Source organism: Moschus berezovskii, chromosome 1 (genome assembly GCF_049115385.1).
Source record: "Moschus berezovskii isolate FMDL1 chromosome 1, NW_MosBer_1.0, whole genome shotgun sequence".
Lineage (NCBI taxonomy): Eukaryota > Metazoa > Chordata > Mammalia > Artiodactyla > Moschidae > Moschus > Moschus berezovskii.
In genome coordinates, this window is record NC_142460.1 from 90615441 (window position 1) to 90640442 (window position 25002).

General features: G+C 43.1%; 1 protein-coding gene and 1 non-coding gene across 18 annotated transcripts in view; both read left to right on the top strand.

The window, feature by feature from the left end:
- The window catches only part of KALRN (kalirin RhoGEF kinase), a 671338-nt gene that overhangs the window by 576557 nt on the left and 69779 nt on the right, over window positions 1-25002 (top strand). For 10 of the 17 annotated variants that reach the window (XM_055396730.2, XM_055396846.2, XM_088837624.1 and 7 more), the window contains 2 exons: window positions 11747-12030; window positions 13453-13557. In XM_055396730.2, coding sequence (XP_055252705.1) covers window positions 11747-12030; window positions 13453-13557 — 389 coding nt within the window. Of the gene's footprint in view, window positions 1-11746; window positions 12031-13452; window positions 13558-16832; window positions 16929-25002 lie in introns of all 17 variants that reach the window. The other 7 variants (XM_088837656.1, XM_088837666.1, XM_088837670.1 and 4 more) reach the window with 3 other exon arrangements.
- On the top strand, window positions 6049-6424 carry LOC148778765 (RNase MRP). Its single transcript, XR_016038463.1, has one exon.

Sequence of the window (25002 nt, forward strand, 5' to 3'; positions counted from 1 at the left end):
CTCAACCCCAGGTTGATATTCGTGAATTTATCAACCTGAGGATGCATTCCCTTAGTGTACCCTTAGCGTGCATCTGTGCTCTGGGCCCAAAGAGGCCAGGGAGGGCCATGAGGGCACTGCTGAATGAAGAACATAGGGGAGAATGTAGACGGAGAGGCTGGGCTTGTTTGGGAGGCCCAGACTGAACACAGTCTTATTTGCCTGCTGCTTTTTTCCAAGCCAGGTAGCAAGGCCCTAGAGGAAAATTCACTTGGCACAGGTCCTTAGCAAAGACAGTGCCAAGCTAAGACTGCAGGGTCTCAAGTTGTATTAATTCCTGGAAACCGTAAATCTTAACAGTTTCTTTCCTACACCCCCCCACACACACACACACAAAATGTAGTTTCCAAAAAAAGGACCCTGAAAACCCAATCATTGACCACCTGTTACTTCCTCCAGATATGTAGTTCCCTCCTCTTTCGTCTTGGCTTGGGTTCCCTAGGAGAATTTCCACTGTGACATTTTCAGTTAAGTAGCACATAATTAAAGTCTTAATGTTCCAGCAGCACCCTCTGTAATTAAGCCTGGCATGGTTACCTTTGGTTAAGGTTACTGTTGAAGGGCACATTATAAGTTGAATCCAGGTCAGGCTTCCCACTGGCTCCTGCGTAGACGCTGTTGTGATAGCACATAGCCAAAAATAACTGGTCTGGACTGTAACTTATCTCTTTCTTTGGTGTTCATAGGAGGTTTTGAGTTTGACTGTCAACCCTGTTTTCAGGATACCATCCTCAGGAATCCAATTCACCTTTTGTATTCCAGTCTGAGATGGAATAATAGCCAAGATGATGCTAACAACCCTGCTTTCTATAACATATTAATGGGATTTGGTAAATATTCCCTTTGAAGAGTCATCTACATGAGCATGTTAATTAGAGTATTAAAGTTTCCTAGAAGTCCTGCAGAAAGGAAACAGGTAGTTTCTTTAACCATCTTAATTGATTTTGTCACACTTTGACTATCATAAGGAACAGGAAGCACTAGCCTACATGGATAGTCAAATTGCTAAGTTTAAGAGATGAGCACCTCAACCACATTTCTTAGAGGTCTTAGAGGTCTCAACAGCCTTTTCTTAGAGGTCTCTGGGTCTAAAAATAATCAGATTCCAATGGATTCTTTTGCTTTGTCCTTAGCTATTCATCACTAGCTATTTAATGAGCACCTCTGTAACCAAAGGGTTTCTGCTGGGGATATAAAGATGGAGGACATCTCTGTCCTCAAGGACATTCCTTAGATTTAGGGAGGTAAAGTACATAAACAAACATTTATCAGTGCCAAATGAATGGTATGAGAGATACTCCCAGAAAAACAGGAGAATTATGCTGGGCTTGGTCACCTACGAACTCCTAGGTAGGCTTTAGATAAGCCGAGAGGCTGCAGAATGGTTTGAGCAAAGAGAAATTCAGTGAGCTGAATAATTAGCTGAAAGCAGATGGCTCGTATAGGATAGTTGTTTCTAAACCTTAACATACATCAAAATTACTTGCAGGGCTTGTTTAGAACACAAGAGTGCTGGGCCACCCTCTTAATTTCTCATCTGGTACCTCAGGAGCGCGACCCAAGATTTTACATTTCTAACAAGTACCCAGATGATGGTTATCTTGCTGGTCTGGGGACCACAGTTTGAGAACCTTGGATTATCAAAGAGTGGAAGCTCAGAGAGCTGGAAAAGTAAGCTCGGGCCTGGCCATGGAGTACCTTAAATGGCAGGCTAAGTTAGACTTTGTTAGTCAAGTTTTAAATGGGGACTTGACCAAAGTGATAGAATTGTTCTCATAGTAGAGAGACATCAAATAGATAAGAGAAAAAGAGTAGCTTCAGAGAGACCAGTTTGGAGGTTGTTATTAACACATAGTTAAAACAAGAGGATTTAAAATCTCTGAATTAGGGCAGTGACAGCAGGAATAGAAAGAGAAATATCCTTGCAGAAACCTTTGTGAATGAAGAATCTGCTTGCAGGACAGAAAAACTGAAAGATGGTCTTGGTCATTCTCTGAGAGTCTTCAGTTAAATACAGTAACTTACATAATGTCATTTTGAGGCTTTATGTGTATTACTGAAGCTGAACTTGTTTATGTTCACACATTCTGAAAAGTGGGAAATGTTACCATGTTAGGTAATAGGGTAAGGCTATTTTAGAGAGCTTACATTTAACCTGTGTGTGTGCTGTGTGCTTAGTCACTCAGTTGTGTCCGACTCTTTGCAACCCCATGGACTGTAGCCTGCAAGGCTCCTCTGTCCATGGAGATTCTCCAGGCAAGAATACTGGAGTGGGTTGCCATGCCCTCCTCCAGGGGATCGTCCCAACCCAGGGATCGAACCCAGGTCTCCCGCACTGCAGACAGATTCTTTACCATCTGAGCCACCAGGGAAACCCACATGAAAGCTTATTTGAAGGCTTAGGAGAAAGCAGTGGTGTGGATACATCCTGGATGAAGCACAAGCTACAATCTAGTTTGCCAGGAGAAATACCAATAGGCTCTTTAGTTCCTTTTCTCTTTCTGCCATAAGGGTGGTGTCATCTGCATATCTGAGGTTATTGATATTTCTCCTGGCAGTCTTGATTGCAGTTTGTGCTTCATCCAGCCTGGCATTTTACATGATGTATTCTGCATATAAGTTAAATAGGGTGACAATATACAGCCTTGATTTATTGCTTTCCCAATTTGGAACCAGTCCATTGTTCCATGTCCAGTTCTAACTGTTGCTTCTTGACCTGAATACAGATTTCTCAGGAGGTAGGTAAGGTAGTCTAGTATTCCCATCTCTTTAAGAATTTTCCACAGTTTGTTGTGATCCACACAGTCAAAGACTTTGGTGTAGTCAATAAAGCAGAAGTAGATGCTTGTCTGGGGGTGGGGGGGATGGACTCAGTGCCCTTTGATGTGTCTCCTCCCTCTGCCTCTGGTTCAGAGAGATTACATAGGTGAAACTGAGGCCAAAGAAACCTGACAATGAGCAGTTGGAAATTTTATTTTACTCTGCATCCAGTGGCATCCTGCCAGAAGTTGAAGTAGAAAGTGTGGGGACAGGACACTGAAGCAACCAGCAGTAGTCAATGGAGAGCTGGACTGAATTAGAACAAAATTCCAAAGAATTCATCTATATTAGAGCCAGGGATGCTGACTTTTCACTCTTGTGGAGGTTGTTTTGTCTGTTGGAGAAGATCCCGATATGAAGAGCTAACGTCCCAGTGGGCTTTGAAGATGAAAAGGATTCCTGCCCTATATGGATGCCACTGGATTTGGAATTGTCCCTGTGGTTCAGATCTCTGTGTACATGCTCCCGGGATAGGACCAGCAGGGAAGAGAAGGGGACCAATAAGTAGAAAGTAAATAAGAGAGAGCTCTTATTATAAGAGAGAAACTTAACACAATATTGTTCGTCAATCACGTGTGCTAAGTCACTTCTGACTCTGTGACCCCATGGACTGTGGCCCACAAGACTTCTCTGTCCATGGGATTCTCCAGGCAAGAATACTGGAGTGGGTTGCCATTCCCTTCTCCAGAGGATCTTCCCAGCTCAAGGATCGATCCTGAGTCTCTTATGTCTCCTGCTCTGGCAGGCAGGTTCTTTACCACTGGTGCCACCTGGGAAGCTAGTACAGTCAACTATACTCCAATATAAAATTTAAAAAAATTTTTTTTAAACATAGAGCCCAAAGCTATGTGCTTTTGAGGCTCAGAGTGGACCTTCATTTTGTATTTTTAGTTTAATGAGAAAAATAAGACAGATATTATAAATCATAGAGATCTGAATGTTAAAAATATATTTTTAAAAGCATAAAAATAGCCTGAGTAGAGTGGTGAAGAATGATAAGTTGGCAAGGGACTTACTGGAGAAGAAATTCCTGAACTAAGTGTGTAAAAGCTATGACTTAATAAGCAGGAAGCAGGGGTTTGCACTGTGCATTTGGGACTTGAATCAGGCTAAGAGGTGAGGGAAGGGAGATCCTGAGCCAGGCTGTTTGCCCACTTTAGTCTAAGGTTGTGGCAGGAGCAATCGCAAGGGCAACAAGTTTCCTAGTTTTGGGGCCAGGCTGATTCTCCCACTCCCACGTGTCCTATTGCTGTCACCGTAGCAGCTTCCCTCTGCTGCCAAATGGCACAGACACCAAGACGGGCAACCAGGTGGTCTTCAAGGAAGTCAACCATGTCAAGGACTGGCGGTGCCTTGCCTCAGGACCTCATTTGAAAATGCAACCAGGAGACTACTTTTGTTAAACATTCTGCTAAAAGACCTGCCAGGGCCCTTTTGTTGTATCATGAAGGATACACTAATACTGTAGGTTTTGTGCTGTCCATGCTTATAAACAATTAAATTTATGGATTTATTACCCAGAGAATTTCACCCTTGACCTCCCCATCATACACCCTTCTCTAGATGTGCAGTTTCCAGTGTGAAAAAAAAAGGGTGTGATACTTCTGATTTTTGTATTAAGTAAATTACTTATAGAAAGCCAAAGAAAACAGAAATGTTTGGGCATATATAATCTCTATAAACAGATGTATTTGAATGCATTCACATTATATATAACTCAAGACATTGGGAGCAATAAGAATGAGTTTACAATTATTCTTGTATCATTGGAGCTGAGTCAAGACAAAATAACAGGAGTTTGAAGGACTTTTTTGGAAATATCTAATGATTTTAGGAATCTTTGTGATTTCTTCTGATTTCAGCTACTGGAGTCAAAACTGCCAAAACAATATTATGATGAATACCAGCAAGAATTTTATAGACCTATTGTCCATCTAGAGGGTGGGTGATGAGGTATGACTAATAAAGAATAACTAGACCCCAAATCTTTTAGCAATTACATAATACAGTGTGTGAATTACATACTGTGTATGTGTATTACGAATCACATCTGCCTTTGGCATGTGACTAAATACCATCACTGAACTGCAGAAGACTGGATTGAAATGAGTTTTCCTTCTTGAGTTGTGCCCGTGAAGTCTGTATAAAATGGTGGGCCAGCTTAGTGAGTTATGCATCTGAGGCACTCGTAACCCACCAAAACTTTGGGTGCCATCTGTACATGTGTGTACTCTGGGGTCCCAGCCTAGCCCTTCCAAGGACACCATTTCTGGTCTTTGGGGCTATTAAACACACAAAACTAATAGAACTGCCTTCTTTTTTTCTAGGAGTTGTGGTCCTTCACTTCCAACTCACTTTGAGATCAGTGGAAAGAAAGCTGAACCGGTATTTTGTGATTAGAAAACTGGCAGATGACAGATCTGTGGATGCAGCTGTATCCTAAATTTGCATTCTTTGGTGACTTGTACACAATGTATTCTTTTGGAATACTTTTGCAAAATTTACACTAGAGCAAAAAAAGAGTAGAAGCTTTTCTTTTTTAGGTGTAACATTAAAAGTGAAATAAATATGAGGCAAAACATTTCAGAAAGAAAATTTAATTTATAAATGAACAAAATTTCTAGTATATTCAGTCACTACCCCTGTTGTATACAAATATCTTATATGTTGGTTAATAATGAAAGGTTACCCAACTAAAAGAATGTACAACATAGACAGTGGACTTATTAGGAGGTGTTCAAGTATGTAAACCCTCACGGGCTTTATTCCAACTTTCATCTTTTTGTCAAGCAGGCAGCTCTCATCTCCTGTGGTGCTTAGAAACATGAAACCTAAAATTATGGAACCTTTCTCTCAAGGCTTAGACCAATAATGTTGATATGTTTATTCCAACCCCATGATGTTATCTGAGACCCTAACGTTCACAGCCATTCAGTTGCCTGGTCGTCAAGCCCATCAGAAGCTCCTGTTCTGAGTGATACCCTGTAGATAAAGAGGCATGTGTCATCTCCAGGGAGTAACCTGTACTGCTTAAACTTCTTACTGGTGGGAGGGTAGACAGCAGTGACCTGGTAGCCCAAGGATGTGACTCCTTATTCTCCAGTGAGATTTCAGGCATCGAGTGTAAGTTATTCTAAGTGAGGAGGCAGAATAGCACAGAATAGCAACTGGCAGCCCTAAGTTTTTCTTTGTTTCCGTGAGGCATAGCACTTTGAGGTTAAAAACAGCCTTACAGTTCCTTGTTTGCGCCTAGGGGAAAGTCCCCGGACCTTGGGCAGAGAGTGCCACGTGCCCGTGCACGTAGATTTCCCCTGTTTCTCACGAAAAAAGTAAAAATAAAAAATAAAAATGGCCTTACGTTATCTAGTCTAGCCTTTAGAAGAACATACAGATATAGTGAAGGAAGATACAGAGGAATCACAGACATGGAACTAGGGGAGATAGTTATGGTTTTATTACTTTTTATTTAACTTCCAGTGGAAGTATATCGTTTGTTATAAACACTTCACAAATATTTATTCCTTAATCCTAATAACACCCCTATAGGGTTTATACTAACGTTATCTTCATTTATTGATGAGAAAACTGAGATAGACAGAGATCAAGTAATTGGCCCAGAGTCACAGAGCTATGCAGTGGTAGGGCAAGACTTTGAATGCATTGTGTCTAATCTGTCCATTTCATGGATGAAGAAACAGAGGCCTGAATGTCTGTCCAGTGCTGCCATCTCTCTGTTGCCATCCATTAAGTAGTCACCAGTAGATTATCCTTGAATCATATAATCAAGGCAGGAAAATTATGCCAGTTATACTGAAAGAGTTTTCTTTTTTAATCTGCTTGAACAAAATATCATTAAGAGATGAATGTTGGTGTCAAGAATTCTCTAATCATCAGTGAAGCTTTGGAATGTGTTCTGTGACCATGCATCATGTCTACTTTTCTTAGATATTAAGGAGGAAATTGGGCAGTTTAGAGAGGTGGCTAGGGAATTAAATTAGAACGTTATCTATATACAAAAATAAACTCCAAATGAATGAAAGACCTAAACCTAAGACCAAATACAGTACTATAAAACTCCTAGAGGAAAATGTAGGTGCATACTGCTCTTTGTCATAAATCACAGCAATATTTTTTTTGGCTCTCTAGAGTAACAGAAACAAAAGCAAAAACAAACAAATGGAACCTAATTAAACTTAAAAGCTTTGGCACAACAAAGGAAACCATAAACAGAAAAGACAACTATGAACTAGGAGAAGATACTTATGAACAATGCTACCAACAAGGGGTTAATCTCCAAAATATACAAACAGCTCATACAGCTTAATATTAAAAAACAAACAAGCAAACAACCCAATCAAAAAATGGCCAGAAGACCTAAATAGACATTTCTCCAAAGACATACAGATGTCCAACAGCCAGCCACATGAAGAGGTGTTCAATATTGCTAATTATTTGAAAAATACAAATTAAAACTACCGTGAGGTATCACTTCACACTAATCAGAATGGCAGTCATCAAAAAGTCTAGAAATCACATGTGCTAGAGAAGATGTGGAGAAGAAGGAACCCTCTACACTGTTGCTGGAAATATACACTGGTGCAGCTCCTATGGAGAACGATATGGAGATCCCTTTAAAAACTAAAAATAGAATTGTGTGATCCAGTGATCTCCTTCCTAGGCAGATATCCAAAGAAAACTCTAATTTGAAAACTTTGCTCCCCAATGTTTATAGCAGCACTATTTTTAATAGCTAAGACATGGGAGCAACCTAAATGTCCATCAGTAGATGAATCGATAAAGAAGATGCAGTGTGTGTATGTGTATATATTTATACACATACACATACATATTATACATATAATGGAATATTGCTGCTGCTAAGCTGCTAAGTCGCTTCAGTCGTGTCCGACTCTGTGCAACCCCATAGATGGCAGCCCACTAGGCTCCTCTGTCCCTGGGATTCTCCAGGCAAGAATACTGGAGTGGGTTGCCATTTCCTTCTCCAATGCATGAAAGTGAAAAATGGAAAGTGAAGTCGCTCAGTCGTGCCCGACTCTTAGCAACCCCATGGACTACAGCCTACCAGGCTGCTCCGTCCATGGGATTTTCCAGGCAAGAGTACTGGAGTGGGGTGCCATTGCCTTCTCCACTAATCCATAAAAAAAATGACATGATGCAGCAGCATGGATAGACCTCGAGATTATCATCTTAAGTGAATTAAGTAAGACAAAGACAAATACCATAGTGTATCACTGACATATGAAACCTTAAATGACATAAATGAACTTATTTACAAAACGGAAACAGGCTCCAGATATAGAAAACAAGTTTATGATTCCCAAAGGGGGAAGGGGGGAGGATGAATTGGGAGTTTGGGATTAACATATACACACTACTGTATATGGGCTACATGGGCTTCCCTTGTGTCTCAGCTGGTAAAGAATCCGCCTGCAGTGCAGGAAACCTGGGTTCGATCCCTGGTTGGGAAGATTCCCCTGGAAAAGGGAAAGGCTACCCACTCCAGCATTCTGGCCTGGAGAATACTATGGACTGTACAGTTCATGGATCGCAAAGAGTTGGACACGACTGAGTGACTTTCACTCACTACTGTATATAAATTAGATAAACAAGAAGGACTTACTGTATAGCACAGGTAACTATATTCAACATCTTATAATAACCTATAATAGTGAAGAATCTGAAAAAAATGTATATATATATACACACACGTATAACTGAATCACTTTGCTATACACCTAAAACCAACATAACTTTGTAAATCAATTATAGTTCAATTAAAAGAAAGATTTAAAAAACAATCAAATATGGCAAAAAAAAATTGTCTAATTGTCTACCTACCTAGGTGGTAGGTACCTGGATGTTAATTTTTTTCTATATATTTTTCTATGTCTTAAAAATATCTCATAGTAAAATCAACCTCAGGATATTTTTTTTTTCCTTATCTAGAAAGGATGGACATGCCAAGGAACTTTATTACCTGCACATTACCTGTCTTCCCAGTGACTTAAAGCCAGATACCAACCTTATGAGGCAGTTTTTAACACCTTAAGGCTAAAGAGGAAGCATTAGTTCAGAACCCTGGAGAGATGTGGAGGTGCCTGGATTCTGGTCCTAGCTTTATGACTAACTGATCCATGACCATGGATTTCCCAAATACAAGCTTTCCTTGCTTTATCTGTAAAATCAGTGAGACTGAGACTGCTTTCATCTTTGAAATGTTGTAACATATAAGTTATATGTAAGTGTATATTTATATTAATGTTTCATAGACTAGCAACTTGATGTTCCTTTTTACAATAATTATAGAGGCTAAAAGAATACATCTGTATAAACACAAATGCTGGACTGAGATTAAATATATGTGCAGTGGAGTCAGATCTAGGTATAAATTTTCCTTCTCTGCCACTTACCAACACTGACCCCTAGTTTCTTGGAACACTCTGTTTCCTAAAATGACAATCCTACTAAATAGTACCTATCTCAGCTTGGGAAGGTTTGATGAAATAATAGTATTACTGTTGTAGTTGTTAGAAATCAGTCAGTTAACTATTGTGCCTGGAAAGGTACTAGACTAAATTCTCAAACAGCTTATTGCATCTGTTTTTCAAAGATAGGATGAGCATCATGTGCCAGTTATTCTTTGAAGTAGCAATAAACTAAGTATAAATTTGAGACTAAATAACGCCATATTCTTTTGCCTTCAAAGTGATTTAGAGGTAGCCCAGCCTCAATACAGGACCATAACTGTAGAGGACAAATTAGAGATTGCTTCCAATTCTTGAATTCTCTTTTATGTGGGCTGTGGTTGAATGGCCCTAATTGTTTACGCAGAATAAACTTGAAACAAAAGTGAGAATACTCTTGATTTTTATTTGTACTTTGTAATCTGTCCACTTGCCACTAATTTGTGCAGAATGCACCAAAGCAGAACCAGATGACAGAGAGACAAGAAGAATGGTCAGTGAAAATTTGCATTCTTGAATCTCAAAGCCAGCCTGTGGTTTGCCATGGAACAGAAAATGTTTTCAGTCATCTGCCTGCATAGTAGTACCAGGCAGAATTAATGTAGCTGGGCCTCTAGCTCTGCTGACATAACATATGCTGATATCTAAGTTTTGAAGGCTTGGATTTAATACAGCCTTAATACATTCACATGGGTATGGTGAATGGAAAGCCTCTGCAGCTTATCAACAGAAAGATAAGAGGCCCACTACCAGTGCTTCTGAGATGTTTATCACCCAGGCTTCTGAGAACAACAGTTTGACCCATACCAAACACTTGAGAAATAATGTCAACACAGCCAAGACCACAGCCAACACAGAATTCTCTGAGATAAGATTACAGCTTTGTCCTTAAAGGGACGTCAACCAAGCCAGTCAATCCCCACATAGTCCCTGAGCTGAGCAACGCTCTGAGTGTTCCTTCATACCTAGGGGCTTTAGGAGCTCAGTTTTTAATGCTTCTACATGCAGAAATCCTGCTGCTGTTTTCCAGAGTATGCACAGAACTCTGACCATAGCTAAGCAAGTTCCCGCAGGGTCAAGAGCCTGAGCTTGGTGCCTGTGAGATCCACCAGTTACAGAAGCTGGAGGCAGCTCTCTATTGGCAAAAGCATTGATCCACATTAAGGTCTTATATTGAATGTATTGGGCAGGTCTAGGCTGTAAGGCCTCCAAGGCCAGGTTAGACTTCTAGTCTGGGTCTCAGATAAAGTCATTATAGGAAAAGGTGATTTGGTCTTTGAGACAAGTAAGTGTGAAAAGTCACAGCAATACTCTGTTTAAATACCAGCATGCAAACTGGTTCCAGGGTAAGAGGGCCCATCAGGGGTGAGGTGAAACTGGTCAGGTGTTCTCCAAGACCTTTCGCCATTGAGAAGCAGCAGCACAAGAGGGACAGCTCACCTTTGATGTGTCATCCAGATACTAGCCCTATCACATCTTGCTTTGAAATGCCTCACATTCCTTCTTTTGTCCCCGCTGTGTCCTAGTGAGGCCTTCTGGATTCTAATCTTCTTCCCAGGGCTATGTTACATGTAGTTACCAAATTAATTACAAAACAAAAGCCCTTTTTGTCACCCCATTTGCCAGTAGAGCCTCACAATAAAGTGCATACTCCTCTAGTTTATTATTAAATGTTTTCACTCTTCTTTCTGTCCAGTTTTTCCTTCTCTGTTAATCTGTATTTCATTTACAGGATCTATTTAAGGGCTGTGTTAACTTATTTTTCCATTTTCCTGCCTCTCTGCTTTTGTTCCTGCCATGTCCCCCTTGTAGAATTCCTTCTCTTCTATTCAGACACATCTTTTCCATTAAAGCTTTTCAGACCAGTCTTGCTGCCTACACTGATCTGACCCTCCTCTGAACTCTGTTTCTTTATCATCTAGAGTCCATGCCAGCCCTTTGGCAGTTAATCATATACTGCTTTGTGCATTTATCTTTATTTTGCGTGTCCTGTCTTGCTCTTTGGCTCTTGTCTTTCTCGCTCTTTCTGTCTCTTTCTCTCTCTGTGTGTATGTAACTAAGTAAGGGGGTTGAAAATAAAATCTGTCTCATACAACTTTAGAATACTCATCAGTGCTTTATGACATTGGTATCAGTTGAATTTCACTTAGAGGCTTGATTTTTTTTTTTCCCATGAAGGCAGGGGTCTTTGTCTTCTACTCCTCCTGTATCCACAGCACCTGCGGATTGAGTGTTAGCTATTACCATCTGATAATAAGGGGGTTTCCTTGACCAGGCTCTGCAGCTGGCCTTGACATTCTACCTTGTGCCCTGCTTCCTGAGGCTGAGCTCTCTTATTCCCAGGCTGGCAGCCTACCTTAAGTGTCCTGACACAGCTATGTCTATCTGTTCTTTCTCCTCAGATGCGTACTCTCATTCCTCAAGTGAAAACGGAGGCAAGTCTGAGTCGGTGGCCAACCTGCAGGCCCAACCATCCCTGAACTCCATCCACAGCTCCCCTGGGCCCAAGCGTTCCACCAACACCCTGAAGAAGTGGCTGACGAGTCCCGTGCGCCGGCTTAACAGTGGGAAAGCAGACGGAAACATCAAGAAGCAGAAGAAAGTACGAGATGGTCGGAAGAGCTTCGACCTGGGATCTCCCAAGCCTGGGGATGAGACGACCCCTCAGGGAGACAGCGCTGATGAGGTAATTACACAAGGCCTCGGAGCCTCGCATCAGGAGGGGCTTCTGACATGCCTCATTCCTGGAGCCTCAAGAGGTATCCTTCACCAAGGTTTGTGAACTAGCCGGATTCTAACTCCCCATAGTTGGTCTTCTTGGGCCTAGGTATTTTCAAGATACCTAGTTTGAATGTAGTTCCCTGCACTATACAGTAGGACCTTGTTGTTTATCTATTCTAAATGTGATAGTTTGCATCTGCCAACCCCAAACTCCCAGTGTATCCCTCTTCCTCCTCCGCCCACCTTTGGAGATGGTGGTCTAGGCCCACAGGGAGCCAGTGGTCACCAAGTCCCCAGTCTCTACTAAAGACTACATAAAACCTGCTAGGACTTTTATTTACTTATTTTTAAAATACTGGATGGTTGCTTAGGGTCTTAGTTGCCGCAGGCAAGATTTTTAGTTGTGACCTACGGACACTTAGTTGTGGCATGTGGGATCTAGTTCCTTGAGCACGGACTGAATGCTGGCCCCCCGCATTGGAAGCATGGAGTCTTAGCCACTGGACTACCAGGCAAGTTCCTGCTAGGCCTGTTTAGAATAAGAATAAAAGGATGGAGATCATTTCACTTGGAAAACAAGAGGACTGTCTTTTGAGATTATGACTGTTTTCGAGTATGTCGAGCAGTGCCATATATAAAAGGGAGTAGACAACTCCTGGTTGCACCAGAGGGGAGTATTATACTTAACAGGTGAAGGTTTACAGTAGGCAAGGTTTCAGCCTTTAATGAAGCTCAACTAGTAATGAAATGGACCTTCATGAAAACAAATGAACATCCATATTGGAAAGGTTTGGGAGAGCATATGACCTCACATAACAGTCGGAGATACCCATGTTGACCTGATGATCGGACTGGCCAGTGATCTCTTATATCCCTTCAAAGCTGGGATTCTGCGGTCAAAATATAAAGGGTATTTGGTTACAGAATGAGATAACTCGTTTACCTGGCAAACTAACTTACTCTAGTTACTGACATGGCCAAGAAATTCTTCTTGCTGTGAAACTAGACTCTTTGTGTAGTTTTATGCTATCTGCTTTTTCTTCCTCCAAGAATGACAGTAGAGCCTGATGACATTTAGATTGTAGTTTAATCATTGTTCATAAACTTAAAATGTTGGTTTCTCTCTGATCACTGTCTCAGCCTTTTCTTTTCCTGGCTAATCAGTAAGGTAGATAGATTTCTTTCATGTGTGTGTGTGTGTGTTTTCCCCCATTTGGTTCTCACTGTCGTTTGAGATAAACAAGGGTGACCATTCCACACAGGGAAAAATAGGAGTGTGTTGAGAGAGGAGGGTATCATATATTGCTTTTTAGGAAATCCCAAGTCCTGAACCAACTGACATCTCTTACTGTAGGAAACTGTGACTAATGCTGTTCTTTTGTTCTAGAAGAGCAAGAAAGGTTGGGGTGAAGATGAGGCAGATGAAGAGTCACACACACCCCTCCCCCCACCTATGAAGATCTTTGACAACGACCCCACGCAGGACGAAATGGTAGGATCTTTTTCTCACTTGAAAGAGCCATGTGTGAAATGTGATTTTGTTTAGTGTGTGTGGTGAGGGTAGTAATGCTGTCTCCCCCTTGTTATCTCTTATGCCTCATGATTGCAAGACGATGCAGATTCCGTCTATACTGGATCGGGGGACTAACTTCATTCTGGGCAGTGTAGGGGTGGGTTCTCAAAGCGAGAATTCTCAAAGTGAGAATCTGCCTAGTATCAGGTCCTGCTGATGAAAGATAATGGCTCTCTCTTCGGAAACAGCAGATCCCAAAAGAAACTACTTGTCTCAAAGAGGAAGCTGAGATGGTTCTAGGTTGTGATCGTTCTGTTGTACATAACTGTTCAACCAGCGTTTTAGTTGATGGTTTTCCTCATCCTTAACTCTAAACTCCAAATCACAGTAACTTCCAATCAAGCCTGGTGCAAACATGGCATAAGGGATGGAGATGCTGCTCAGGGGAGGTTTTGTCACAGATGGACAAACCCAATATACCAGGTTGCCCCAGTTCTTTGGTTTGCAAACCCCCCTGGCACAGCGGCATGCAGAGGCTAGCTGGTGTTGGGAATGTGTGCATCCCTGTGTCTCTGAGCACAGCTGGTCATCCCAGCTGTTCTGGAGCAGAGCTCAGGCTGGATTTGCCTCCTGGTACTGAGCTGGGGCTCAGGCAGGTCCCTCCTTTCGTAGTGTAACTGTCCCACCCTTCCTCACCACCTGAAGTGCTGTCACTTCATTGTGTTTCTCTTGCTTCCTCTCTCAGCATTTCTGTCTTAGAGGACTGGAGGCGGAGGTGGTGACCTCAGTATTGTTTTATGGTACTGTTGGTGATGGGTAGCCGTCCCCCCAGGGTCTTCCTTGAGCTCTCTCGTGCTCTGTCCTGCACTCAGCAGCCCCTCAGAGGTGGTGGGCCCAAGTTGCACGGGCAGGTAGCTGACCTTCACAGTGCCACCCAGGGTACAATTCAGGAGGTGCTGGGTACAGTTGCTTCAGAGTTCCTGGTGAGACCCCCAGATCTTATTTGCATTCTCTCTGCTTTGTGTTTGGATCAGTTGTCCCCAGACGTTTACTTGCACTCGTCCTCAGTGCTAAGCTAGAGGGACAGGCCAGTGACTGCGTTGTGAGTGCTGCCCCCCTCAGCGACTCACCCATGAAAAGCACCCAATTACAGCCCCTCCTAAGGCAATGCTCTGACCCTGAACTGTTGGAAAGAGAAGGAGAGGAAGCATGGCATGATGCCCATCCTGGATTCCTCGAGGCAGAAATACCTTCGCCTTGAAATGGGAACGAGAACTAACCTGCTGTGTTCCCAGAGGCCTCTTGTGAAAGGTTCTAGAAGCGGTGATAGTGTGTGTGGGGAGCAGGGCGCTCAGGTCACATAGCTACCATCCCACACTGCCCTCCACATGGAGGTGCCAACTTACAAGGAAAGGTCATGAACCCTCCCCCTTGAAATCCCTCAAACACGGTTTGTTTTGGGGAAAGGATGTTGTGTTGTTTCTGGATAATCTTTAACTGTGAATGCAGCCTCACTCCAGACACGGGATTACGGCAGATAGCATTAGCCCCTTTTGAGACATGTGAACTTCCTCAGTCCTGTTGTTTGATTTTTGATCTTCTGTTTTCCTGGAATATTTGGGAGTGGGACGAGCTTCAGAATTTTCCAGCAAATGGAATTGGAATTACTAAATTTTAAATCAGTATAAAAGGGGTTTTTAAAAGTTCACTCGTTCTAGTATTATGCAGTTACTTTAATTCTCCTTGTTTCCTTCTGTTTCTTCATATGCATGTATGTTATTTTTATAATTCTAAATAGGCATATGATGTGTTCAGTGTTTTATATTTTTAATACCTATAAAATTAAATATTAATAGTGTTTAATATTTCCTAAAATCATATTAATTTTACTTTCATAACTGTAATTTTAATAGTTGAGGAGTATTATCTTATGTATCATAATTTGCTCGACCAGCCTGTTTTGGGATATCCTGGGTTGTTTCCAGTTTTTGCTGCAGATCACCTGGTACATACAGCATTTTTTCTTTTGCCTTCTTTCCTTGGAATCAGTTCCCAGGGGTAGGATTACTAGGTTGAGAAGTAGCTAACTTGGATTTCCAAAGAGTCATAGCTGTTTTCCTGCTTTCCAGGAGAGGAAAAAGAGTGTTGCTCTCTTAATTACCTTCATTTGATATTATTACCCCATCTCAGAAGCAGAAACCTCAAGTCAGTCCTAGATGAGACAACAAAAACTTCCTTTTTGAAACTCTTCCCCCTGACTTAAGGAACAAGCTTGAATCCAGAGCCCAGCTGGGAAGTTCAGCTTTCTACTCCCACAGTCGCTATGCGTGTTTGTCCTGGGCCCTGGGAACACCATTGCCCTCTGCTTGGAAGTGCGGGGTGGGTTAAAGCTTACACATGCATGTAGGGTTAACCATTTCTCTCCCAGTTTCTTCTCCAGTACGAAAAGGAAGAAAGCAAAAGCACTGTCCCTTGGTGAGCAGGGACGTTGACCAAACAGTCCCAGGGACCAGTCCTCATTGCTAATATGAAAGGAGGAGGAAGGCCCTGGGCTTGAGCCTCCTTTCACTGTGAACAGGGTCGTCCGTGTTTGCTCCAGCATGAGAGGCACAAGGCCTGCTAAAGCCCTTATTACTTTCGCGTTTTAGTCCAGGGCCTTACCAGGAACGGTAATGTTTGTGGAGGAGAGAGAGTGTGTGTGAGAGAGAGACAGGGGGTGGGGGGGTGGGGGGGGGAGGTTTCTTGTCTCCAGGTGCCCTCCCTCTAGCATTTCTTCTTGATACAAAGTGACTGTCTGTACTAAAGATCTACATCTCAGCAAAGCAAGGACAGTTTCTCTTTGGACACACTTGAGGCTAGGTTTATTGACCCTTCATTTCCTGGAATAGCAGTGGGCAGCCCCGTAGTGACCAAATTGCTGTCCACCCCCTCCCCTGTTGCTGTCAGTGGGCGCAGCCCTTCCCTGTCGGCCTCCTGGGAACTCCGTGACCCTCCCCCCAGCTCCTCTGGGGGCCTGCCTAAACACAGCCTCATCTGGCCCCTGCTTCACTGCTGGCCAGAGCTCCTGACAAGGGGTCAGGCAGGCCTGCCCCACTCCCACACTACCCCTATCTCCCTCTGTCATCTCTTCCCTCTAAACATAGAGCTTTGCTTCCCTTGCCTGCTTTGAGCTTTGTACTTGCTGTGTTTCTTCCTAATTGCTATTCCTCATTCCTCGCTAATCTGCTTTTCCCTTGCTGCTCAATGTCTTGCAGTCCTCCTCTTTGCTAGCAGCCCGGCAGGCTTCCGCCGAAGTACCTACTGCTGCAGACCTTGTCAGTGCAATAGAACAGTTGGTCAAAAGCAAGCTGGTAAGTAGGGGTCCTGGAGGCAGTTCTGCATGTTTCACCTCCATGCGGCTCTTAGGCCTGACTTCTGTTTGCTGTGTTCTCCTTGGCACCTGTCCTCATTCCTCCTGTAGGGTTGTTTCCAGCCAATGATGATTTCTTAAAAACTGCACCCCAGAGTCCTTTTGGCTTTTTTTGAGAATGGGCCTGGGCAATTAACAGGTCCTTTTGGGATTGTGACATTGATGAAAGGTGAAAAGTATCAAGGACAAAGTAGCCTTCTGTAAGTCTGGTCCACTGGCCTGTAGGGAAGTGGCATCCGACTGGTAACTGGTGTGTGTATGGGTAGCCCTGAAACTAACTTCGCTGCTGAGACACAGAACATGGATTGGGTCTTGGAAAGCACCGTGTAATCTGGGGATGTCAGAGTCTACTAGCCTACAAAGTCTTACAAAAGGAGGTTGCTGATGATAAAGGGGAGTGAGCAAAAGTATGTGGACACCTCATCACAAGAAATTAAGGGAGATGGTGCATATCCCCATCATGAATGTACACCACTGAAAACTGGTCTAGCTTGTGACTGTCTCATAGACAAAACAGACCATTAGAGGGAAGGGTTATTTATGAGTCTGAGCTCAGGGTTTTGGCATAATGCCTTTTTGGATAACTCATTTGAATAGGACTATTCCTCTCCTCCCATATTTTTACCTTTGAGCATATCACTACAGGATGACAACTTGAAGCATCTTTCTTTCCTTTGCTCCCATTCACATCATTCATTTGGTTTTTCCTACAGCTCTCATTAGGATAAATGTCTGTGCTTCTGCCAAACTTCTGTGGGGCAGTCCTGTCAATCAGCACCATTTAAACCCTTCTCCACTTGGAAAAGGATGGATGCTCTCTAGGGAAAGCTGCCTGAATATAATTTTGATTATAGTAACTTGCTTTTCAAATACCCCAGCTTATAGAGGACCGTTGAAATCTAACATATAATACCTTCTTTTCTTTCTAATGTTCCTTACTAATTAAAAAAAAAAGAAAAAAAAAGATTAGCTAGTGTTTTTAGTGCTAGTGTCAAACTGCTGAAGGTTGTCCCTTTTCCTGCCATCTCTGTCAACCCTGTGGTGGGGGCAGGGAGCCAAGGGGAGTTGAGAGCTCTCATGGGCACAGCACTGACTTCTCAAAGCCCATCCCCCTGACCACTCCTCACTTCCTCTCCTCTCCACACTAATCCATAGACCCTCTTCATTCTCCAAATAACCATTAATTTTTTTTTCCTTAAAAAATCATCCCTTTTTTTGCATTTTCTCTTTTACCACCTGAGCATGGGTCTGACCTCATGCCCAGAGAAGCCTTCTTAATCCTTCTCCCCACCATCTGCCTCCCAGTCTCACCAGCCCCCTGACCACATTGTCTTCCCTACTCGGTGAGGGCTCCCTGCCTCCCTCTCCCATCATGGCAGTGGTCTCTAATGTAAGGGTGCCTCCAGGTATACAGGATAGTTTTTTGAGGTACTGGAAGAAAACATTAGAATCTCTTTAACTCATCCTTTTAAAATGGTTTTGTGTATGTTTTATTATGTACTTAAAGGTAGAAACATAATTTATAAATAAGTTACTTGTTTTGGGAGTGCGTGACTGTAATCGTGTTCACTAATTGAAGTATGTAATCAAAGTTTGGAAATCCCTGGCCCACAGATGAAGCCCAAACTTACCCAATAGTCTAATGTCCTGTGGCCTGTTCTCCAGCCTCCCTTTCCAACATCCATGTGTTATTCTGGTCAATGAACTTGGCTCCAACCAAATTGTTTTCTTCACTGTCCCTCAATATGCATTTGGCTTGCCTCCCCCAAAGTTTCTGTTCATACCACTCCAACTTCTCTGGAAAGTTCTCCTTATTTTTGCTTATCTAAAGTATAGCAGCCCCTCAAGGTCCCACTCAAATCTCATCTCTCCACCAGGGCCTCCCTGGCCAGCCCAGGCCAGGTTTCTTCTTGCAGCCCCAGAACAATTTTTGTGTAAACCACATGCTCCCTGGGACAGCTCTTAATAATCCCGTTATGTTACTTGTTAAAATGGCTTCATATTTCCATTTGCAGCTCACCTCCACAGCTAGATTATTAACCATTTGGGACATTATTTTCTCCTCCTTGTGTTAGTGTATACTGGTCTTTTATACATACATAAGTAAACACTTGTTTCCAGAGTCTGTATTTTTCTCATTTTGGATTCCCATTTTCTTACTGCTCCTGTTCACCTACTGCTACTGTTGTGAGCCTCTCCAGGCCTCTGGTTTATGTGGCCCATGGGTCACGTGTTTTCCATGTGAGTACAGATATTGAGAATCCCCATTAGAGCAAATGCCCCAGAGGAGAGGGGAAGCGTAGGATAATGCTGGAGTTGATCAGCCCTAGAACAAACTGTCTAAAAATGGCAATTGAATGAATGGCCTTTCAGTGGTGACTTTACCATAATAAGGACTTTAACTTCTTCTACCAATAGCTATTTCTTGGGGACCTGCAGTAAACCCAGAATTACAGCAATTTCTTTGACCAAACATATAAAACCAAGCCTGTGTCATGGAAAGGAAGGCAAGAGCAGTGGTTTGATTTCTCAAAATCTTCTAACCAAAATTCCATCCTTTCTCCTTTCCTCTACTTTCTCTTTCTTCCTGTCCTATGTACCCACCATGGGGTAACAACGGACCACCTGTAGGTGGTTGTTTCTTCAGCCCTATTTGAGAATATGGAGTTGCAGCTTCACCTCCAAGACTGGTATGCCTATTGCTCTCATGAGCTGTCTAGCTTAGAGGAGGATAAGATCTAGACCCTGTAAAAAAAAAGTTCTGGAGTTTTTATTTGACTGTAAGTACAATAGTATGTCAGCTGCCAAAATAACCAGTGTGGTCATAGACTGGGTTAATGAAAGTACAACGTACAGATCCAGGGGCGTAATAGCCCCATTGTCCTCAAAGCTCTTCAGACCACACCTGTCATGAGTTGTGTATGAGTCATGTATCAGATTCTGAATGCAGCATTCTAAAATGTTCTTGAACTCAGTGGAAGGGCCCTGGAGGAAGTCCAGGGCCAATACCATGCAGTCCATGTCATTTGAAGTAGAGTTGCAGAAGGTTAAGTATGGGGAGAAGTTAGGAGAGAGAGGACACATGAGAGCTGTCTTTTAGTAATTGAGTGCTGCTGTGGGAAAAAAGAACTGGTCTCCAACTCTTGGTTGCTCCAGAGGTCTGAACCTGTGAGTGGAAATTCGTTCAGTATAAGAAGAGCTAATAAGGTCCTTCCGAATGTACAGAACTGGAAATATTACAGGAGCATCAGGCGTGCTTGGACTTTTATATCCAGGGCTTAGATTCTTTCTGCGGTTTTTTTTTTTTTTGGGGGGGTGTTGCTCAAGAGATGGTACTACTAGATGCTGTAGTTAGAAATCATTTGGCCCCAAGCTCCACCCCAAAGCCATGAGATCCCTCATGTCCCTGAGTCTGAAAGCTGCCCTTGGTGTGTTACGGTCACATGTCTATGACTATTCCAGGGCTACAGCCTCCAGAAGCTGTGATCTCTGCTGCTGGAGAGGTGCCATTAGGGAACTAGGACAGGGGTTTTACTCACCTGCGGTGCAGATAAAACCCTGAAAACTCCTTTGGTGAGTCCCTCTGGACATTAATGGACGCTTCTGAGGTCTCACCTGCCCATTTTGGTCTTTAATCAGTGATTTTGTTTATCAGGAGAGCTTGCCCACACACCTTCCCGCAAATAGAGCTCAAATACTTTTTCTGGGTTTTGTATTAAGGTATGGTCTTTAAGCCAGGACTAAGGACTCCCTTGTTTTTCTGTGTGATTTTTAATAAAGTTTTTCCTAGACGTAGGGACTGACTGTGGTGGTGCTAAGTACATAAGGAATCAGAAGTAATGTTAATCCTGCCTCTGCTACTTATTGTGTAGCTTTGGGCAAGTTATTTAGTCTACTTGGAGGCCTCTCTTTTATCTTGCCTATCAACAGTGATGATTCTGTCTACCTGAATCTAATCTCAAGAGAGTTACACTGAGGGCTGAGTAAGGTATGAATGTGCTTTGTAAACTGATTAGTTGAGCATCCCACAAATGTTAGCTCTTAACCACCTTATTTGCATTGTGAAGGGAAGGGAAAGGGAGTCAGTCATACTTTATCTTCACCCAGAACACAGGGACACAGTTTTGTCAGTAGATCGGTGGTTGGGTGAATGTTGCATGCAGGGTAGTAGCTTAGCAGTTTATGTGATTTGGTTTTATTCCTCAAATTTGAAGGTCTTCCCTGGTGGCTCAGACAATAAAGAATCCACCTGCAGTGCAGGAAACTCGGGCTTGATTCCTGGGTTGGGCACATCCGCTGAAGGAGGGCATGGCAACCCACTCCAGTATTCTTGCCTGGAGAATCCCATGGACAGAGGAGCCTGGCAGGGGTTGCAAAGAGTCAGACTCAGCGACTAACACTACAGTCCATAGTGAAGCGACTTAGCATGACTCAAGTTTGAGGAGCAAGGGCTTCCTGGCTTTGTGGGAATCTACTATGTTTCTAAACAGCCCAGGACTCTACCACCTACCTTAGATGAAAGAGTGAAGTGTTAGTCACTCAGTCATGTCCGGCTGTTTGCTACTCCATGGACTGTACCCCACCAGGCTCCTCTGTCCATAGGATTTCCCAGGCAAGAATACTGAAGTGGGTTGCTATTTCCTTCTCCAGGGGATCTTCCCCACCCAGGGATCGAACCTGGGTCTCCCGCATTGCAGACAGATTCTTTACCATCTGACCCACCAGGGACTAGGCCTCAAGAAGGAAAGCCTCCTCGCTGAACTCCTATCCTCAGGTGGCACGTCACAGTAGTTCACTGGGCTCATGGTGGCACTGGTGGACCCTTGACTGAAAATCCTCCATCTTTAGGGAAGAGGCTGGCCAGGACTGAGCTCTTGTTCGGTCTACCTGGTGGCCTGACACCCTGAGAATTGGCCCTACCTGCTTCAGCAAGACTTCCTGCTCTCTGGTTCTTCTACTTTGATAGTATTCACCTCCCTAGGCCAGTCTGTGGGTCACAGAACATAGCTAGGGTCAGGCTGCATTTGTGTGTATGCTTTGCTCTCCTTTAGATAAATCAGCTTGCTTTGTCAAAGATACAGTAGAGTTAACAGTGCAGATGGGAAGAAATAATGGCCTCATCATATCCATTATGAAAATGTGTGCTTTCAAGAACTGAGTTCCTCTAGCATCCTTCTGTGGAAAAGATTCCTGAGCTTGTTAGAATAGTTTAGATTTCCTCCAAAAAAAATTTAATCTGAAGTCGCAAACGTGTAATGTCATTTGCCTGGAAAATCCAGACTTCAGTTTTCCTACTTTAAAATATCTTCCCTACCCCTAAAGTTGGTGATGGACAGGGAGGCCTGGCGTGCTGTGATTCATGGGGTCACAGAGAGTCGGACACGACTGAGCGACTGAACTGAACTGAACTGAACCCCTACCCCCAATTTGCCTGGGAGTGACTAAGATCGTAGTATTTTTTGTCAAGGTATTTCATACTTATTTGTATAAAATGGTAGGACAGCTAAAAGGTTGGTTGTGGCAGGTGATGCTGGATCAGCACCCTTGTCTGTTGTTTTATCAGATGAACTTTGACCTCTGCCCAAGAGTTTCATTCAGTAAATTCTTGGAGTCCTACTCTACTCTATGCCTGTCCTGTCAGCATAGAACCCTCCTTAATGGAGCTCACAGTCTAGAGTTGATGCTCAGAAATCCTCTCCTGCCTTCGCTGTTGCAACCATTTCCTCCTTAATTTCAGTCTGACGTCTCTTTGCATGACTGATGGGGGAAATCTTAGTTTTCTTTCATTTTTCCTTTTAAAAAATATTTTAATAGTTCTTTTCTGATTAACAAAAGCATTATATGCTCATTCAAGAAAAAATGAAACAAGATTTTAAGCACAATTATATCTCATAATCCGTTCCGTTCCGTTCAGTTGCTCAGTCGTGTCCGACCCTTTGCGACCCAGTGGACTGTAGCCTACCAGGCTTCTCCGTCCATGGGATTCTCCAGGAAAGAATACTGGAGTGGGTTACCATTTCCTTCTCCAGGGGATCTTCCCGACCCAGGGATCGAACCCGGGTCTCCCGCATTGGAGGCAGACGCTTTAACCTCTGAGCCACCAGGGAAGCCATAATATCATCATCTAAACATAGTCAGTGTTGAAATTCAGATATTTTAAAAATAATGTAGTTAATCATAGAGTATGTAAATTGTAAGTCCTGTTTTCCCTTACTGACATCAGATACATTTTCCCAAGTCATGAAGAGCTCTTCAGTTCAGTTCAGTTCAGTTGCTCGGTCGTGTCCGACTCTTAGCGACCCCATGAACCACAGCACGCCAGGCCTCCCTGTCCATCACCAACTCCCAGAGTTCACTCAAACTCATGTCCATCGAGTCGGTGATGCCATCCAGCCATCTCATTCTCTGTCGTCCCCGTCTCCTCCTGCCCCCAATCGCTCCCAGCATCAGAGTCTTTTCCAGTGAGTCAACTCGTCGCATGAGGTGGCCAAAGTATTGGAGTTTCAGCTTTAGCATCAGTCCTTCCAATGAACACCCAGGATTGATCTCCTCTAGAATGGACTGGTTGGATCTCCTTGCAGTCCAAGGGACTCTCAAGAGTCTTCTCCAGCACCACAGTTCAAAAGCATTAATTCTTCGGCGATCAGCTTTCTTCACAGTCCAACTCTCACATCCATACATGACCACGGGAAAAACCATAGCCTTGACTAGATGGACCTTGGTTGGCAAAGTAATGTCTCTGCTTTTTAATATGCTATCTAGGCTGGTCATAACTTTCCTTCCAAGGAGTAAGCGTCTTTTAATTTCATGGCTGCAATCAGCATCCGCAGTGATTTTGGAGCCCAAAAAAATAAAGTCTGACACCGTTTTGACTGTTTCCCATCTATTTCCCAAGAAGTGATGGGACCAGATGTCATGATCTTCGTTTTCTGAATGTTGAGCTTCAAGCCAACCTTTTCACTCTCCTCTTTCACTTTCATCAAGAGGCCTTTGAGTTCCTCTTCACTTTCTGCCATAAGGGTGGTGTCATCTGCATATCTGAGGTTATTGATATTTCTCCCAGCAATCTTGATTCCAGCTTGTGCTTCTTCCAGCCCAGCGTTCCTCATGATATACTCTGCATATAAGTTAAATAAGCAGGGTGACAATATACAACCTTGACGTACTCCTTTTCCTATTTGGAACCAGTCTGTTGTTCCATGTCCAGTTCTAACTGTTGCTTCCTGACCTGCATACAGGTTTCTCAAGAGGCAAGTCCGGTGGTCTGGGATTCCCATCTCTTTCAGAATGTTCCACAGTTTATTGTGATCCACACAGTCAAAGGCCTTGGCATAGTCAATGAAGCAGAAATAGATGTTTTTCTGGAACTCTCTTGCTTTCTCCATAATCCAGCGGATGTTGGCAATTTGATCTCTAGTGCCTCTGCCTTTTCTAAAACCTGCTTGAACATCTGGAAGTTCACGATTCACATATTGCTTAAGCCTAGCTTGGAGACATTTGAGCATGACTTTACTAGCGTGTGAGATGAGTGCAATTGTGCGGTAATTTGAGCATTCTTTGGCATTGCCTTTCTTTGGGATTGGAATGAAGACTGATCTTTTCCAGTCCTGTGGCCATTGCTGAGTTTTCCAAATTTGCTGGCATATTGGGTGCAGCACTTTCACAGCATCATCTTTCAGGATTTGAAATAGCTCAATTGGAATTCCATCACCTCCACTAGCTTTGTTTGTCATGATGCTCTCTAAGGCCCACTTGACTTCACATTCCAAGATGTCTGGTTCCAGGTGAGTGATCACGCCATCGTGACTATCTTCGTCGTGAAGCTCTTTTTTGTGCAGTTCTTCTGTGTATTCTTGCCACCTCTTCTTAATATCTTCTGCTTCTGTTAGGTCCATACCATTTCTGTCCTTTATCGAGCCCATCTTTGCATGAAATGTTCCCTTGATATCTCTAATTTTCTTGAAAAGATCTCTTGTTTTTCCTATTCTGTTGTTTTCCTCTATTTCTTTGCATTG